Source organism: Phalacrocorax aristotelis, chromosome 1 (genome assembly GCF_949628215.1).
Source record: "Phalacrocorax aristotelis chromosome 1, bGulAri2.1, whole genome shotgun sequence".
Taxonomy (NCBI): domain Eukaryota; kingdom Metazoa; phylum Chordata; class Aves; order Suliformes; family Phalacrocoracidae; genus Phalacrocorax; species Phalacrocorax aristotelis.
In genome coordinates, this window is record NC_134276.1 from 80,660,558 (window position 1) to 80,680,444 (window position 19,887).

Consider the following 19,887-nt stretch of genomic DNA (forward strand, 5'->3'; position numbering starts at 1 on the left):
GCTAATGGCACATTCAATTCCTGCATCCAGATTGTTGATAGATATATGGAACAGAACTGGCCCTAGCATTGAACCCTGAGGAACACCGCTGGTGACCAGGTGCCAGGCAGATGTAGCCCCATTCACTACTGAGCCCTGCTATTCAGCCAGTTCTTCACCCAGTGCAGCATGAACCTGCTCATCCCACAGCTGTCCCTGACCATGACTCATCACTTGCCATTTTGGGTCTGTTGATGACCCTGTTACCAGCACCCAGCTCTGCCTGCCCTGTGGTGCTGCTCCCCTCAGAGAATCCACAGCCTGTGATGGGGTGACCCTTGGCTGCCAGTTCCCCATCCCCTGAGAGCAGCCAGTCCTCACTGAGCCTGATAGTAGGAAATTGTGTTTTGGGGTCCATAACATCATCTTAATTTTTTCCTGATGTATCAGGAATGTCCCTAGATTTTGCTCTAGTTAACCAAAGCACAAAGCAAAATTTCAACAACAGAACCAAATAAACCAGGCAAAACAATCAAACATAAAAACTACCAAACAAAAAAAAATCACTGCATAGGACTCTGACATGAGAAAAGTAAGGGAACAAACAGTACTTAGCAGATTACATATGATTATCAGACACTTGGATAACTTTATGATGAGTGTGTTATATAAAAACTGATCTAGAAATACAATGTTAATCTTAACTAGGCACATACATTTCCTCTGCCATCTTACAAGTACATACAACCATTTTTATAAAAAAAAAAAAAAAAAAAATAACTTGAGCAATAGTATTCTGAATAGGAAGCCAAAGGGAAGAACACGTTTTGGAACATACACCTGGAGTTCTTCTGTTACTGTAACTAGCTACTGTGATCCCTCACAGCTAAATCAAATGTACACCCTCCTTAGCAGAAGCCATTTCTGTATCACAGATGTTTAAACTGTAGAAAAATAAATGTTGGTTACTGGTTAACCCAAAGTAATTAAGTTAAAGAGGTGACTGGATGGAAGAAATAATTATAAAACTATCAGCCTAAGAATTCATCTGGTGACATAACTGCAGTTTGTAAATATCAACCAAAATTAAATTTCATGGGTAACAGCTTGACTAACACTGCAGTCTAATTTTAAACATCTGGATTTAACACCAGGAAATACATATCACAATAATTTTTAGAAAGTCTTAGTCAGGTTTTCTTTTGCATTTACACTAATGCTGCCATCACCTGTAAAGTGCTAACTCCTGTCTCAACGATATATTGTGTCCTCCTGTAGATGAATGGGTACAAATAGGATAGTATTTGCCTCAATGTTGCACTGATATTTTCTGAACACTTCATGCAAAGTCATCTTCAACCTTTGTTTCTATTAGAGACTGTTTTCATTAGAGTTTACAGTGAAATATTTTAAAGCCCCAATGCACCAAAATGAAAACGGAAAAAAATCATTAAGATCAGTGTAATTACAAAATAAATTAAATACAATCAGCAACAATCACCTAAATTGTGAAACACAACTGTATTTGTTCTCTGGTTCATCATCTCTCTCATCATTACTAGGTTCCTAGAAAGACAGTCATCAAAATCCAAACATCGTTACCAATGAAACAGCAACAGATCAGTAGTTTTGAAAATAACGGGCTGTATTGCTTGGATTAAATTTGCATCTCAAGTATGGAACACCTTTTCTCTTTTTACAGCAGTGTCTTCTCAAATAGATAGAACAACTACTAGATAAACACAAGCTGTAAAAACAAGCGAGCCACAGGAATCCTTGTGTCTCCACCGCACTTGTGAGTTATGACTGCCTTCTTGTGGTTTCACAGACTCCACTCATACCACTTCTAAGACCGATCTCAACTGAGGTCTTATTCTGCTGAGCAGAAGTTTCTGTCGACCTGTGAAAGAATCCAGATGAAATAAACTTCACTTCACTAAGCAACAGGAGGAACTAAATACACTGACATTAACTAATATGGAATGTCACACTAAGGCACATACTTTGGGCCAAAACCTGCATACTTTTCTTGGGGTTAAGTAATCCAGTTGAAGTGAACAGAAACTAATAGCATTAATATGGGAAGCAAAAGATGGCTTGTCAACTATTTGTTTGTAGGCTCTATTTCAAAATCCCCACCCTTCCAAAATGCCCATGTGCCTTTTTTGTCATGTCATAAAGTAGATTTGCTATACAAATGAAATAACGAGACAATAAAAGTACATGCCAGCTCATGGAAGTAACAGAAATGTAAGCCCATTGGGAAATTAACACTGAAAAGAGCATAATACACACTAAAAATATGTTTATTTATGCAAAATACAATATAAACTTAGATATACACAGCCTATTTTAGTCTACTTGAAAGAACACAACTGATTTACCAAAAACCAGTAATATTCCAGGTTTCGGAAATGCGTGCATGTTGTTTTTAATGCTGATTTGACTTTATGACTGAAAATCATAGTCCATATTACTATTTTGCATAATTATAAACATTATTGGTTATCTGGATGATTCCCAACAGCCTGTGATGTAGTACATTTACCACAGGCTGCATTCACCTGTGCTGCCTACCAGCTGATCATTCCAGAATCGGCTACAAACACCCCAGGGTGTCTCCACACTAGGAAGTCGTATGAACCAGAGGAACACATCTGTTGAACAAAACAACTGATGTTGATGGACTTGATGTCTGCACTACATATATGCCAACTTCCTCTTTCCCTTTTCCTTCAACTAGTTCTAGCCTGGTCCCACAGACATGATGTTCATTAGTCACTAAAGCACATTGGGTCCCCCTGGATCATCTGTTCCAGTTATGTTCATCCAGAAGAAATCCACTGCATGAATTCTGAGACTGATCCATGATGTGAAACACTCCAAAAGCAAACTCTGATCCACGTTAAAACGCTAATGTGTAGATGCACTTCAGACACTTCTAACATCTCCCACTAACACACAAGGGTAGTATTTCAGTGCTTCCTGCTAGACTAGATTTTCCTCAGAAGCCAGTTTCAGGGCCGTTCAGGGCAGCATTGCCTTCTAGACTTGCAAAATGCTTAGGGTTCTAGTATCTCATGTCCTTAAGAAACTAAGCATTAAAAAAAAAAAAATGAAGAACCACACACACCAAAACACACCAACCACCACACATTTTTAGATCATCTAAAACGTTCATTATCAATAATCTAGCTCTTAACTGTACGAACACAGGATTCTCTATGCAGGTTGCATTGTCATGGAGTCATTTATGACTACAAAACTGCTAAATGCACTGTACTACATACCAGCCACATGATGTTTTACTGTATTTTCTCCTGTTCTGTTCCACTATGTATGGGAGGGACATCATGATCCCTGAGGTCCCTTCCAACCTGTGATTCTGTGATCATTATATACACTACACTTGTATCTTTGGCAAAAGTATGCATACACACCTGGCCTTAAAACTTAGCAGCTCTTCAGTACCCATGTTATTATGCCTCAATATCAGGCACCATCAGATTTTATGCTTAGACTCTTGTACTTAACATACTAATTATTTCCTATATAATTGTGTGAAATTCACATGACAAATTTCTGGAATGTATTTCATTTCCCTTTGACATGTGTTATTAGTTTACAAGAAACTAAATATTTCAAGTACTAGTAGATGCCATACCCACCACAAGCGGATGGATACATATATTTTCATTTACCTTTAGAAGAGAAACAGATAAATTAACAAATTCTATGCAAGACCTTTCTCAACAGAAAATATTTGTGTCAAATATCCCCTTCCTTATTCCAATTGTCTTGATATATTATGTAAAATTTCTCCTCTGATCTGTAAAAGGCAACAAGCTCAATAAAGATCATTGCCAGTGTAAATACTTTACTTCACTACCCCATGTTCTTTTAATATTGTAAAAGCATGTAGAAGAGTGTGATCTCAGCAGTAAAAAACAGCACAAATAATGATCCTACAGATGAAATATGCATTCTAAAATTTGACTATAATTACACATTGGTAGTTCCACAGACCCATCCATATTTATAAATAAAAGTTTCCTATTAAAAAAAATCCTAATTTAGAAGAATTATTGAAGTCCATATAAAAGCTCTCAAAAGTAACGTGTCAAAATTAACACAGTTCTTGGAGCTCTAACAGTTGTTTAAAACAGTCTTTGGGGATATTTTCCTTTTTCCATAGAAGACCTGGCTCAGTGAGTGATGTGCACCTCAACAGACCTGGGATTTCCTAGAAACATTTGCAAAAGGGTTCTGTGGTCTTTCAGGAATTAAAGAGCTGTCCAAATTAAAACGACCCTTGGACTCACAAACAGAACAGCCTATCTTCAATCTGAACAAAAACCAACACAATATTAACATACACTGAGAAAGCACTAATTCAAAGAAACATACGTCAGCCACACAAAAAAAAGCTTTCATCACAAGAGTTAAAGCAGCCTTTCAAGAAGTCTTATTTCCCAGACATATTTTAATTGCTACAGCCTTTCCATACATCTGCCTTCATTGTAGGCATTACAGAGAGACAGACAAGATGCAATGCGTACAGTTTAATTAGCCCAAAACATCATTGTCTCATCTCTAAAGCACAGTCCAACAACAAATCACACCATGCAAGTTTGCACTCTTCTCTCCATTGCTCCTATCGATCTGGTCCTCAGCCTGTCCCTTCCCAACCCAGCTCTCACTTCTGCAGAAAGCCACCACACAGGACTGCCACATTAAGCCAATAACAAAGATTAGTGGATGCCAATTGTGTACTGGTCAGTTACCACATACCACATCACGTAATGAATGTCCTCCTCCTAATTGTATCATGTAACAAAGAGGTAGTCATGGCCCCCTTCCCTTGACTTTAGCTCAGTGCTGCTCTTTCCTCAGCTCACAGACCTGTAAACCCTGTTCATATTTCTCTGCAGAGCACATTTTTACTCCCACCCTATTTTAAGGAACAGCAACAGCTCCCAGAACAGCAAAGACTGCATTGTGTTGACAGTGGATGAAAAACAGGCATCAAGTGAAGGAACACACAGAAGGGTGGGCGAGTCTTTCCCTTTCCACTTGAAACGTAACGTGCCTGCTAACCTGATCCTAGCTGGGATCCCTCAGCCCTGCAACACCAGAAGTATATTCCTGAGAGAAGAGCCAGCCTTTTAATGCAGGTTATAATAGATACAATCGATTTCTTCCAGTTTTCTTAGGAGCTTTTCCCAGTTTAAGAACTATATGCCACAAGAAACATATTACACGGGTCTAGTCTTCTAGACCACCCTGCAACCAACCTAAGACTGTGAAAGGACAGATGAGAGGGAGAGGAAATCAACATGAAATTATATTATCTGAGAAAGATAAAACGTACTAAAACTACTTAGACAGTTCGAACTACAGGGATAATAACTGGATCTTTCTACAGTAGGAATCTTCAGTGGAAGATTTGCATTGCCTCATCATATTGTCATAAACTTGCCACAAACATAAAAGCCTTTCATCTGCCAGCTTTCTAGAATACAGTCTGATTATTAGCTAATGAAGATGTCCCATAAAAAGAAAATAAATCTCTCTTCAAGGCAGGAGTGAAGCATTTGTCATTAACACGTCTGGTTACCAGATATAAAAGTTACGCAATCATTTCCTGACAGGTCCATCATTTTTCAGACATTTCTAGCATCAGGTGAGAGTTAAAAATTTAAGACAGGTTAGTTTGCATTGAAGTTATTGAAAGGCTTGTAATATGAGAGGTGTCAACACTCAGCCTAAATCCCTACCCAAGCCACAGTATTTAAACCCTCCACTTAATGTAAACAATTGGATATGGAATTTTCACACAGTTCCACTGCAAGGATCACACAAGTTCTGAAGTCTAGCATTTTCTTTTATATCTGTGATCTAAATTAACAGTCACAGAAGAAAAACATTATCATTTATAGTCTCAAGCTCATAAAACGTGGACAACTGAGGTTAATACCAGCTGTCAATATCTTGACTTATCAACAGGCCTTTTATATTAAAATTTTGTTTCTCTTTCTTAAATCATCTATTTTCGTAGAAATGACAAATATTTCAGTTGTTCCATCTTTGGAAAGTCTCAGATGCTGGTGGCATGCTCCAGGAATTCTATCCCAATTATAATGTTTCCTTCCATGTTACCAGTCTTCTCACCTGTGTAAAGCAATTAAGAAAGACAGTGAAGTGAAGTGGGTTGTAATACTACAAATATGTTGATAATATTCAAGTTTCTTTTTCATTGGACTGAGGAGCTCTGCTTGATCTGCTTTCTCAGTGGTTTGGTCATGGATGAAAACAACTTGACTGAGGCTCGATCTATGCCAGATGGATCTACTAAGTATGAGTAAGCATCTTAAGGGCATGAAAATTTGACATCTGCTCCTATTATTAAGGGGATAAGCCATGCCTGTTGATGAAACTTACAGGGATGATTTGGAATCCCTGAGGATACCGGGGTATATAGAGCAACAATAAGTCACTGGACCATATCTCATTTAAAAACAAACAAAAAAAATATTTATTTACCGTCTTTGATGTAACCAGAGCTGAGTACAACTAAATATTGCTTCTACCTTCCCTTACTATCTGAAGGAATCTCTTCTAAAAATATCTTAATTAGAAGTCAAAGTGCTCTGCATCTGGGAAATAACTGGCAATTTAGTTTTACTTTGTCCTAATGGCATAGTAACATTTACTACCACACTGAATTGTGAAGATTGATGTTAAGATGCAGGATGATGGTATTCAACAAACTCAGGTTAATTTCCTTTAAAAAGCATACTGGGAATTTTCTTGGTTTTAATCTATAAATTCTGAACAGACATTTCCAGTACATTTGCACCAGCCTAAGCTTATTTCCATTGAAACCACTGGATACATTACTATCAACTTTAGGGATATAAAACTCAGGCCAGCAGTGAAAGCTCCAGAAAAATCCTGTATTAAACTATTAAACATATAAATGGGAGAACTGCTAAGTATCAGTCAGAAGGCTGGAAGATGTCCAGCTAAAGAAAACAATATGAGCTTACACTACATTAATGTGTAAAGCTTTTTAGTCTTCAAAACTACCTGAGAGTCATGCTGTCCTATCCCAAAACAAAGGCAGCCAGTATATTCTTATGGAAACTCTAAATCTTAATTTCTTTCTACAGCTTGGAAAATGGCTGAGGATAGGTTTAACTTTCAAGGTTAGTCCACATTGCTTCTCTTTTCTTCTACTTAAGGAAGGTTTTGAACACCAGAAGGAGGCTTGAAGTAATTATTATTTGCTGTTGCACATTTATCGCCGTTGTAATTACAGCTTTGGTGCTGTCCAGTGCTCAAGTATATGTGTGTATGGTCTTATGATTAAACTAAGTCTTCTACAAGATGAGCTAATATGCTGCATGTGCAGCATCAAATGCATTCCCACTCTACTTGGTCAATGAGGCCATTGGATAGAAAATGCATGGCATTTACCAAAAGCCTACTCTCACACTGTTTATTCAATTTTTTAACTCAAAGAAAAAAGCCAACACTCTGCTGCTAGCTCAAAAATCTACATCATCTTTCCTTATTTATTTTGACAAACACGTCCCATAGCTGCTACTAAGTATGATATGAAGAGTGACACACACCTCGTTAATTGGATGACTTTTACCTCTTTGTGTCAGTTTGTCTAACTGCAAAAGTTCCTTCCGCCTACTGCAGATCCAGACTGACCAAGGCTTGGCTAGTTCAGGATCTCTCAGCTCATAGTTGCATAGAAAGAAATCTCACAAACAGAAGAAAGTCTCCAGCTCTCCTAGTTCCAGTTCCCTTCCCAAAATCGCTAGATACTAATCAAATTTCAACCTATTATACTCTCTTTGTGACTAAGAAAAAGGGGGGCAGGTAATGATGTGATTCATTATTGTCTAGCTGTAGTTACACAGTAACATGATTTCACTGTTTTCAAAGGAGCTATAACCATCCCCAATTTGAAAAAAAAAAAAAACTAAAACAAACAACAACCAAAAAACCCCACACCACCCTGTTAGATTAGTTTCTGTGTAGGAACACAAATTCTGGAAAAAGCCTGACAGTCAGTTTATTAGGACACATCATTATTATTACTACCCCTTCCTCAGCATTCAGCTAATTGCTGCCTCATGTATCTGTTCATCCACATACTAAATTCCAACAAAACCCAAAGTCTTCCAGCAAGTGAGATTAAGAAATTAATTTCTAGCATCTAGGTCCAAAAGTGCCCTGAGGCCTTACTGGAATGTCCCAGTAGTACAAAGAAAACATTAACAGTTAAAAAGCATTATCAATTAACTACAAATGATGTATAGCCCTAGATCTAGGGCCTAAATAATGAGATGAGAAACCATGTTCCTGTACGTGAACAGTGATTACTTGTGTTCTTTCTAATATGTCAATGTGAAGATAACTCCCCTCAAGAGTAATCCATAAAAAAAGAAAAACAGAACTATGCTTATAAATTCTTATAAGAATGACGAGGAAGGTTGAACTATGTTTGGATTAAATGAGTATATTATTCTCACCCAATCTTCACCATCAACTACAACCACTGACTCTCTGGATATAAGGCATTTGTTCTGAAGCAATCTTAAAATTTATCGTATTACAGGACCCATGGCAGCTGAATTGCAACCCTCAAAGGCAGAAAAAACAAAGTCTTCATTACCTGAGCTATGTTTGCAGTTTGAGTTGTGATCACTTGAAAAATTACAGTGGCAGCAGTTTGTCAAAGTTCTGACTGGAAAGACAACACCCTTGTAGTAGACAGTGCCCAACATACTGCCAGGGGAGGCCACTTCACTTTCTCTGCTGAATGGAATAAAGCATATGTACAGCTCTTCTCTCATCACATGACCAAACTTTACTATATACGTGCAATATAGTAAATACAGCACTTCTGAAAATACACAGAACATATGCCTAAGAAGATTCAAAACTCTTCCTGAAGAGTTGGGATTACATGTATTGTGAATTAAATATTAAGTAGATCACAGTATTGACTCAAGAGAGCAGGCTGCCATCACCAGAAAATATTTCTGTTTGAAACCTCTCCAGAGAGTAAGTTAGTAACGTTTGGAGAACAGGAATTGTTCAGAAAGCCAGAGTAGTCTGTTCCTTTGTTTGTCTTTTCTCACAATCCATCAATATGGTTAAAGTCTTTAGGAAAGGCAGAAATGAGGAGCAAGCTGCCACTACCAGGACACACTCAGCCCATAAACAGCCTCCAGACTTCCAAGTTACTCTTCAGAAAGAAAGGAATGAAAACACGCTGAAAAGAAGCCAGCCACAGGTCAGCAGCATTACCTGGACAGGCTGCATCCCTTGAGCACCCCTGGTCTAGAACAATGTTTATTTGCCTGCATTGGTATACATGACAGAACCACAAATTAGCTAGGACTTTGTGGTGAATTTTCTTGGAGGTTTTACCTGTAACAAGACTTTCCAATGAAGACAAAAGGATTTTCAAGCCACATTTTTACTAAACTACAAATAAGAAAAATTAACCTTTTATATGAAGTAAAACTCCATGCAGCTAAGAACAGAAGTAAAAAATATTTACAAACAACTCTTCCTATGCCCACTGTGCCTGTTCTGTTTCCAACCTTAGTTTCAATTAATTGTGTCACAGTAAAATCTACAGTCCCCTCTACTCCTAGACAATTTCTCTTCCCAGCATTGTGTGCCTGCTGGAGGTCACCTGTCTCCAGCTTTGTCCCTTCTGAGACTCACTGTTTCTTCTTTTGCTTCTCCCGCAGGTTCTGGAGCCATGCCTTCCTCGGGAACCTCAGCTGCTTACCAGGGAGTCACTCCATTTGCAAGCTTGAGTCAAGTCACCTCTTTTTTAATGGCACATAATATAACATACAAACCAAGAAAAAACAAAGCAAGACATGCAGTTTCTAGGAAGGTATAATATGCCTCAGGGGTTTTTTTTCTGCTGAAAGACATGTGTCTTCCTGTATTATATCTGCCATACATTTTACATAACTTTGATGTCATACCTCTTTGACAGTCTAGAGACACATTGGTGAAAATATGGTTCACAGAAGTCAGTGGAAATTTGATAAAAACTTTAGGGTTGTTCCCCAAATCTGGAAGTATCTGATACTCGTTTCAGTGGATGGAAATGAATGTGTGATTCTTTTTAATCAGAGATGAAAGAAACAGTACTCTACTTTCAAGTTTAAAGGGTCCACTTACCTTTCAACACCCCCAGTTCTCCATCTTCATGTCTTGTGATCTCTTGGAAATTAAAAGACTAAAAAAGGGATACAACTAGAGTTGGGATACCAAGTTCACAGCACTCCTGTTTGTGGACAAAGGCTGCATGGACCTGGTGTTCATACACAGACTTGATCCAGCTGAAATCAACAGAAGGCTTTTCATGGACTTCAAAGGTTTTTGAAATATAAGGCCTTATGAGGCTTAGCTGTGGGAAAGGTCAAAAAAAGAAGATTCTTGGTGTAAACTCCTAGGTAAGTGTTTTTTTTGGTGCATGGTTTACATTTGCTAGGCACAGACTATTTAATATCAATACGAATGTGTCTTTCTTCTGTGTCATATTCCTGATGCTTGGTAATTGATCATTTTTTCGATCTTTAAAAATATGGACGCTAAACAACAGCGCTTTCTTCTTCTGTTTACAGAACAGAGATGTACTCAAATCCATATAATCACAGAAAGCAAAAATGCACATTTTGGGGGCATTCACACAGAATAGCCAATGGAGGTGTAAACCAGCTTGTGAAAAAATAACCTCTATTTGTAGACACACATAAATTCAGCATCCAGTCTTAAGAAGTTTGCCCTTTGCAAAATGACAAGTGTTCAGCATCTGGGAAATCAGTCTGGTTTTCAAGCTGTCTTGGAAGTACATTGGGTTGGGTTCCCCCACCCCCACCCCTTATAGGACACTTAGTAAACCAAACACATTTAAATACAGTTCAGAGCACTAGTTAATCACAGAGACAACCCATATGCATGAATAATGTTTTAATAATAGCTTTAATACGAACACTACCTAGCTTATAACCTTTACCTCCATAGTAAGTAGATATACATTCAAATCGCAAAAAGGATTTACATTTTAGAACTCCCACTGTTTTTCTTTCAAGTTTTCTAATGCTTTTCAAAAACAACATCTCCTTATCCTCCCCAACACACACCTGTGATATTCAAGCTATGCTTTGCCAATCTTTTCTATACATAAAACATTTGCCTCAAAACATATTAGTAACATTCCCACTGGTTTTATTGCATTTGGTATCAGGCACATTTACCAGATTAACAGCAATTTTAATTTTATGAACAAGAATAAGATACCATAAAGAATATTCTTCTGATACATAAGCACCCACAAGTGAAATGCAGAAAAGTATCTTGGCAATTCTTATTGGTCAATACAATTGCTCACCATTTGCTTACATTTTCCTACAGTTCATTTGATTTGTATTTAAAACTTACACTTGGGACACAGCCAAACATTCTAATTTGGGAAAGCAATGGTAAAGGTTAAGTTCCCAAATCTGAGTAATCAAAACTGCTACAAAACAATGACCAGGCTCTGTAACCCCTGCACTCATATGAGCTGTGCAAGCCTTCCCTGATGCCAGAGAGATTTCAGTTTGGTTGCAAGAAAGTGAACATAACTCCCACTGAAATCAGGGAGGTTCAGACCAAACCAGGACGCAACTGCAAAGAATAGCTGTGGCTCAGTTCCACAAAATGGTGAATAATGCAGGTATTTTCACTAGATGCAACCATCATTATTCAAAACGAACTTTTCATCTTCAAAGTTTTTACATAAGAACATGTTAGAAGATCTGCGCACCTCTTGTTCACAACAGCAAATCTCAATAATAAGAACAAATGCCAGAACAGTTATCCAGCTCATACACTGCATGAACAGTAAAGACAGAAGAATGATTGAGAATTTTAACAAGTTTTGAGAAAATCATAAAGTAATAACAAATGTTTAAATTTGTCCGTGAAATTAACAGCAGTGTGCTTTATGAGACATATGAAAGTCAGAATTATTTAACACAAGGATTATTTTTGGAAAGGAGATGAGTACTGAAACTGCAACACAAGCAGATGGCACACATTTCCTAAGTAGTAACATGAGGAAAAGATAGTGAACATGTCCCAAAAGATCTAAGCAAACTCAGTGCCTAGGCAGCCTATCCATTGGAACTGAAACATTCCAGGAATAACACACTACATATCTACTACATTTCATGACACAAGTACTACATATCTTTTCAAAAGATTTCATGAAAAGTAATTTAGGGTTTTGGAATTATTCAAGGCAGTTACAATAAATGGTTTCTTCATGATCTCCGTCTTCTGTAGAGCAGAGCACAAAGAGGCACAAGCACCCTAGACTTTCAGCCTTGCCTACGGCCTGGCCTACATCTGGAATCAATTGCAGATTTTCACAGGTGCACTCACTTTGGAGTTACAAGCAATTTGAAGGCAGATGTGCTGGCATTTAGACAACTAGCTGCTGGACTTGTAGGTAAAATCTGGTTTGGGGTATCTAGAGGTAGTCACTTGCACACTATTTGCTTGCAGCTATAAAAACTGAGAACCTTTTACTATTTAAAAGAATTGACTGTTTTTCCTCAAAAACTTCAGCTGTCTGACAGGCAACTGTCCATCTATAGCAGTGAAAAAAAGGTCCTACCACCATATAGTTATCAGTCATTCAATATAACAAACTTTTAACACCTTATCATTCCTTCTTACACATATTACACATTATGCAACATATAGATCTGTTAGCTTAAAAGAATATTTTTCCATCCTTTCAAAAACAAATTTGAGTTAGCCTTAGCTTATCTAGCTTAGTACTAATTCCTAGTACATTACTATTAGATTTATACTAAATGCCACTTACAAGGGAAATTCTCTCAATAATTTCCCCTCATATATCACAAAACCGGCTTACCACTTGAGGGATGTCTATGCTCTATCAAAAGTTTCAACCATAACTCATCCACTACTCAAATAATTTAACTTAGGTATGAATACAGAACGCCTAAGAGACCAAGCTCATCCACACTGTTTCTGAACGAGTTTAAGCAACTGCTCATGAACCTATTCAAGCAGCACTCATAATTCTAGATCATACTAAATGTATACATCCCAATGTACCTCCCTCTTAAGAATAAAGAAATGGATTTGCTAAGATTCAATTTACTATTGAGGACTATCCACACACAAAGAAAGGAAAAAAAAAAGTAAGACAGTGAGATTTACTGATAGTTAAAAATATGGACCATAACTGGTCAAATATAAACTAAGAAAAATGTAAATAGTGAAAGTTAATTTAGAAGTAGGTACCGATATTCAGCATACATTGTATGTTTTTAATGTAACTGCTCCTACTCTCTTTTCTAGTCACCCCACTGCATCTGGAGAGCTGGGTCCAGTGCTGGGCTCCCCAGTGCATGGGAGACATGGACTTAGCGGAGGAAGTACAGCTGAGGGCCACTAAGGCTAAGGGATTGTAGCATCTCTCATATGAGAAGAGGCTGAGAGATTAGCCTGGAATAGAAAATGCTCAGGGCGTTCTCATCAATGTTTATAAACATCTGATGAGAGGGAGAAAAGAAGATGGAGTCAGACTCTTCTCTGTGATACCCAGAAACAGGACAAGAGGCAAGGGGGGGAAATCGAAACACAGGAAATTCCATTTGAACATCAGAATGATTCTATGATTCTCTGATGCCAAGAAAACACTTCCCCCCCCCCCCCCCCAGTGAGGGTGGTTGAACACTAGAACAGGTGGCCAAGAGATGCCATCCAGCCTCAACTACTCTAGTACTCTGAGAATGTGGCTGTGGCCCCTCTCTGTTCCTACATCTCTGTGTGGCAAACACAGCTGGTCAGTCCGACTGGAAACTACTGCCAACCACTTGCTGCCGCCATTCTTCCATCCTCTGGCATGTTCCACCACCCTCTTAGCTTCTGACCCAGCAGATAAGATTGACACCTCCTCTACCTTAGCTAACTTGTCAAGTTTCACATAGTAAGCAAGAAGACACTTCAGAGGTCTGTAACAGATGGCAACTAAGACAAAGGATCCATAAGTTCACAGGTCCAAGTAAACACTGCTCTCCATACTGTTTTCATGCTGTACCTTTAGCCTATGTGCTTACACTGATGTTCAAGCTCTTATTCACAAAGAAAACTTTTAATTGTGCTGTTTTCTGAACGTGGCTCAGATGGCTCGCAGTAGAGGTTAAAATCCAAACTGTGTTTTCAATCAACTTGAAAACAGAACGCTAAAGGTCACTGCCATGCCTGCTCCTCCAAAATGAAATGAGTTCATCCACAACTAGTATCACAGACACGGAAGGCTACACCCATAGACAGCAATGCAAGGAATTTAGTCTTGCTTCACTAAAACAGGTAGGTTATGCAGAAAAGCTCTAGCTAAACTAATCTGAGTATTAAAGCCTCTTTTCCAGCTAGCTGTATGTCATCCCTATTTATATCCATACCCTTTTCAGGAATGCAAAAACTTGTACAGTAACTGTGACCTAATTTTCATTACAGTATTACCTACTGTACTAGGTTACCATAAAGCTAGATTCATAAATAAACTTTGGATACATCAAGTTAGAATCCCTGACTACTTCTTGTACATCAGCTAAAATGCTGAGAAGGGAACTTCCCTCAACATTTTTGTGTTACAGAAAGAACACATCCAATGGTATCACCTTTCTTTACCACTTCAGACCCTAAAAGAGTGTGCTTTCTTCCACACTAGAATCACAATCTTGATGTTTCTTGTGGAACCAGGCACCCTTACCCCTTCCTTTCATTCCAAAATAGAAAAGGAATCTCCCTTCCCTTCTTGTAAGGGCAGCTTTTGGGTTCCTCACTAACACAGAGACGTGTTCTTCTAGACAACACATTAATGGTTACAACACTGATTATGATACAGGACCTTCAGGTCCTGTAGAGAAGATCTACATCTTCTCCACTGTAGGCAGGCCACTTGATTGTTGTGCTCTTGATTGCTGGAAGAACATTCGGCATTATCCCGTTCAGGTGATTTGCAGAGAATTTTGCCAGAAACAAAGCACAGCAGTAGGAACTCTACTCATCAATGCAGTCACCCAGGAGCATGGATGGGTTCCGGTAATGCTCCAGTTACTCCCTCATACATGTTACACAACAGTCATTGTAAAACCCCAGTCTCAACACCAAAACAGCTAAAAGCGAGTATCCCAAACATTAGGGTAGAGAGCCATGTTCCCTTTTCCCTACTTTTTCTGGTCACAGGTCAATGAATATAAATATCTAAAGGGTGGGTGTCAGGATGACGGGACTGGACTCTTTTCAGTGGGGCTCAATGGCGGGGGCAAGGGGCAATGGGCACAAGTTGGAACACAGGAAGTTCCACTTAAATACGAGAAAAAACTTTCCTGTGAGGGTGCCAGAGCAGTGGAACAGGCTGTCCAGAGAGGCTGTGGAGTCTCCTTCCCTGGAGACATTCAAAACCCGCCTGGATGTGTTCCTGTGCCCCCTGCTCAAGCAGGGGGGTTGGACAAGATGATCTCCAGAGGTCCCTTTCAACCCCTACCATTCTGTGAATGTTTCATTCAGTGCTGTCCAGTGGCCCAAGTTACACAGTTGGGATAAAAATGTTTCCTCTCATGTGCAGAAGTCCAAAGCAAGCTAAAGCTCAATGCTGCACACACTCCAGGAAGTCAGAAGACATATGTTGGAGTCCCTTCATTCATAGATTGAATACCATTCTCTACTATGGATGAGTATGTAATTAATATGCTGTTATATAAAAGAAGAAACCACTATGACCCTTTCTGCTTACATTTTTGTTTGCTTTTTTATGGAAGGACTTTGTGCCAGCATTTCCTGTGAAACTTCCCAGCCTATACACAGGCCACAGATAAATATAAAACATACATATTTCATTGGGCTATAAGACCCATATGGTGCGATATGTCTCATATTGATCCTAAATGCCCCTTGGCATAACTTCTACCCAGAATTCCCGAACACTCCCAAAACTGAAAAGCGCCCCCCTGGCCACAGGAATTTTATAGCAAAAAGCAGGCATCTGTGCCTTTTCAACAGGTGTTCTGAAGATCTGACTTTTGATTTAGTGACTAATTCTTCTTCTAGCCCACACCAATAGTCTACATGGGGGGAAAAAAAAAAAGTAAATTATTTGACCTGTGCATCACATAGTAATTTCCTACTGAGAATGCACCTTTAAAATAAGCTCAGAACTGCTCCCTAAACGTAAATTAACTAATAGACTTTTTTTTAAAAAAGGGTTAAAATTCTGTGGGGGAAAATGAATGAAAATCTCTTGTAAGCGTTTTGGAAATTTGGAAAGTGTCAGCTGGCATTCGGATAAGGGAGCCAGCAAGTATAGAATTAATTCTGATTTCTTACTGGGAAATCCTTGGTCCTCATTCCCCGTAAAAGGTTGTTAGCGATGTGGTTTCGGTACCAGGAACTACGTGAAATGAACTCGCTCTGAAGTGCTGGCGAGTCCACCTCCCATGAAGCATCCAGCTGCTGTCTCCCTGACCCCCACCGCTGAGGCTGTATGTAAAGCTGGGCTGGGAAATGAGTGGGTCAGTCTTCTTTCAATTCTTGTCCTAACTGGGAGACACTAGAGTTCCTTCCTGCTCCGGTTGGGACGAGCTAGTGTTTAGTTCGCTTCAAAGGTTGAATCAGATTACAAGATAAGTGGGCATCTCTGAAGTGAAAAGAACTCCAGAAATTGCTACCAGTTGAGATGAAAGGGGGAGGGGAGGTCGTGTATAAAAAGAAGGAGAAGAGAGGAAGATGAAAGGAGGATCGCATCCTTTAGCCCTTGTGGAATAACATGGCCCAGACCTGCATGTCCTACAGTCCACTGTGTATTATCAGTCTCTTGTGAGAACAGTGGATGCTTGCTGTACTCTAAAACTGTCCTCCTTTCCCTCATTAAAAGACAATGGAAAGCTTAACTTTTATGAAAGAGAGCACTTTATCTTCCAAATATTACAGTTGTTTCACGTCTAGCAGGAGTTTAATCCCTGCTAATTTAGATAAATTACCGTGTGCTTTAGCAGGTTGGGGTTAAAACTCCAAGATTTTCAACTGATTACAAAAAAAAAACAGCGAGTTATCAAGTCCTAACTGAGTAATCTGCATCTTATTTCGCCCTGGCTAATTAAAATGTAATCACTATTGTTTGGCAATGTGCATTCTGTCAGCAGTTTTATGTCGGAAAAGAAATCTTGCCAAGAAAACACAAAAAAAAAGCCTTTCACCGGGAATTGGCTCCATCTAAACTGCCTCCTTAGCCACTGAAACTGTAAAACAAGTACGTTACAGCCGCCCGACAACGCAACAGAAATTACTAATACCTCTCCAAGATAAGGAACTATTTTCACGGGGGGTACCCTCCCCTCAAGCCGCCCCGCGGAGCGGCAGCCGGGGCGGGAGCGCGCGCCCCTCCGCCCACGCAGCCCGCCCCGTCGGCTTCCCCGAGCCCCGCAGCCCGAATCCGGTTACGGGCGCCGAATACCTCATGCCGCCCTTGAGACCAAGGCACGCAGCTGCCCTTTCGCCCCGGCTTCTTTTTAACTCGGGCCACCCCTTACCCCTCTCCCGCAGCTGCCCTTCGTGCCGGCGCCCGGCCGCGAACGCCGCGTCACCCGGAGCGTCTGCCCGAGGGGTTCCCGTTTCCGACTGACGGGAGCGCCCCGGGCGGGCGGCGCTCCCCGCCTGGCCCCTGCGCGCTGCGCCCCGAAAGGTGGAGACGGCCCCCTTCCCACCGGCGCGCTGGCCAGCCCTTCCTAGAAGGGGCCTGGGAGGGAGAAGGGCTGGCAGCTCGGGAGGGTTTCCACCATCTGGATGGAGTCGGCTCGGTTTAATACCTGCACGGCGCAGAACAGGTGGGGACGGGAGAAGGGAAAGGTGCGCGTGTGACTGGGAGACGGGAAAGGACGGGCGGGCACCCACTGCTGTCACACCGCCTCCCGCGCTGCTCGCGGCGCGGCCGCCTTCGGGCCTCGCTCCCCCCCCCATCTCGTTTTATACCCCGCAGGTCTCCCGCCACTTCATCCCCACCCCCCGCTCCCGTTAGCCAGAGATGTGCCTCTCTCTTTCAGAAAAGGGAAAAAAAAAAAGTGTTACCCCCACCCTCACCTTCCAGGAGGTCGGAATCAAATATTACACGTTCCCGATCACCGCTCCTAAAAAAAATAAGCTCGAACTTTCCCACCCGCCCGGAGAAGCGAGCCACCGGCGGGCGGCAGGGCGCAGCCACCCGCCCGGCCCGCGGCGGGCGCCGCCCCGCACCATCGCCCCCGCACTGCCCGGAGCACAAGCGCACCCTCGGCCCGGCGGCGCCCTGCTGCGGCCGCACCGCTCGCCCCGCGGCCTCGGACGCCACCGGAGGCAGCGGCCGGGGCCCCTCCCGCCGCGCCCAGCACCTGCGAGGAGCCGAGGCAGAGCCGTGCCCTCGCCTCGCCTCGCCCCGCCGCGGGCTCAGCCCGGCCGGCGGCTGACAGGCGTGCGGTGGGGCGCGGCGTGCCGGCAGCCCCACCACCCGCCGCCGCCGCCTCCTCCCGGCGGCCGGCACCCGCACGCATCGGCGGGGCTCTGCGCTGCTGCGGGGACCTGCCCACCTGTCCGCGCCGACCATCCCTTGGGGAAACGGCGTCTCCGAGTTGGCCAAGAGGCGCTCCGGCCCCGGCCATCCTTTCCGCCCCCCACCCCGCGCCCGCCGCGGCGGTGCCGGTGCCGGGGGGACGTCCACCCGCCGGGCGCCGGCAGCGGGCCGGTGCGGGGCCCCCCTGTGCGGCGCGGTGCCCCTACCTGAAAATGCTTGAAGAAGGCGGAGATGCGGGTGATCTGGAGGCTCAGGCACCTGGAGGTGCATCTGGCGGTGGAGAAAGCCTCCTCCTGCCTGCGGGCGGCGGCGGCCCCCGGCCCGGCGGGGCTGCCGCAGGCGGCCGTTACCCAGAGGAGCAGGGCGAGGGAGGCGCCGGGCGCCCTCCGCACCATCGCTCTGCGGGAGAGGAGGGCAGCGGGGCGGCAGGCGCCGGGAGAAGCTCCCGCTCGGCGGGCTGGTTCCGGGCTGCGCTGGGGACAGGCACCTCCGCGCCGCACAAACTACACAAGAAAGTTCAATCATTCAACTCTCCTCACCCCCGCCCGCCCCGGCCCACAGCCCTCCCCCGCCCGGCAGCGGGCGGGCCGAGCCTGACAGCGGCCGCCCCATTGGCTGCGCCGAGCGCCAGTGGCGGGGCGGGCGGGCCGGGCGGCTGCGGGCAGGTCGGCGGGGCTCGGCTCGGCTCGGCTCGGCGGGGCCGCTGCTGCCCACCGGGGCCATGGGTGGGCGCCGCCACCTGCCCACCGCGGCCCGCGCCCAACCTGCCCGGCCGTGGTTGGCGCCCGGCCGTTGGGTCGGGGCTGGCAGGCGACGGTGTCGGGCCCGGTCCGCTGTCCGCCCAGGGCCGGTCGCGGCGGCCTGGCACAGCCCTGCCACACCGCGCGGCCCCTGGCCCTTGCGCTGCCGGAGGGGACCGGCGCAGCCCTGCTGATGGACCGGTCCTTAAAGCCTTGTCGGTATTAGCCTCTTTTGTACCTTACGGGGAGTCAAGAACGCACGGAAATTAGTTTCTGACACTCAGTGTTTCTGACAGAAACGCAGCGTTGAGCATTTGTCCCAGGGTGAAAACCGTAACGGCTCCTCTGAAGAGTTATTTAAGAACGAAAACCTACAAGTCATTAGTCTAAATGCCTCTGGGTAACAGCTGCAAAATTAAAACAGCACCTTGGGCTCTAAAATGGCTACCGTACAGTACACTAACACGTACAGCCCAACGTCCTTTCTCTCTG

At 42.9% G+C, this 19,887-nt stretch overlaps 1 protein-coding gene across 1 annotated transcript in view; it reads right to left on the bottom strand.

Moving 5' to 3' along the window:
• The window catches only part of ANOS1 (anosmin 1), a 150,336-nt gene extending 131,147 nt beyond the window's left edge, over nucleotides 1-19,189 (bottom strand). Inside the window, exon 1 of the mRNA XM_075095095.1 lies at nucleotides 18,862-19,189. Within this exon, the coding sequence (XP_074951196.1) occupies nucleotides 18,862-19,050 (189 nt within the window). The 5' untranslated portion in view covers nucleotides 19,051-19,189. The remainder of the gene's footprint in view (nucleotides 1-18,861) is intronic.
• Between the last annotated feature and the right edge of the window lie 698 nt (nucleotides 19,190-19,887).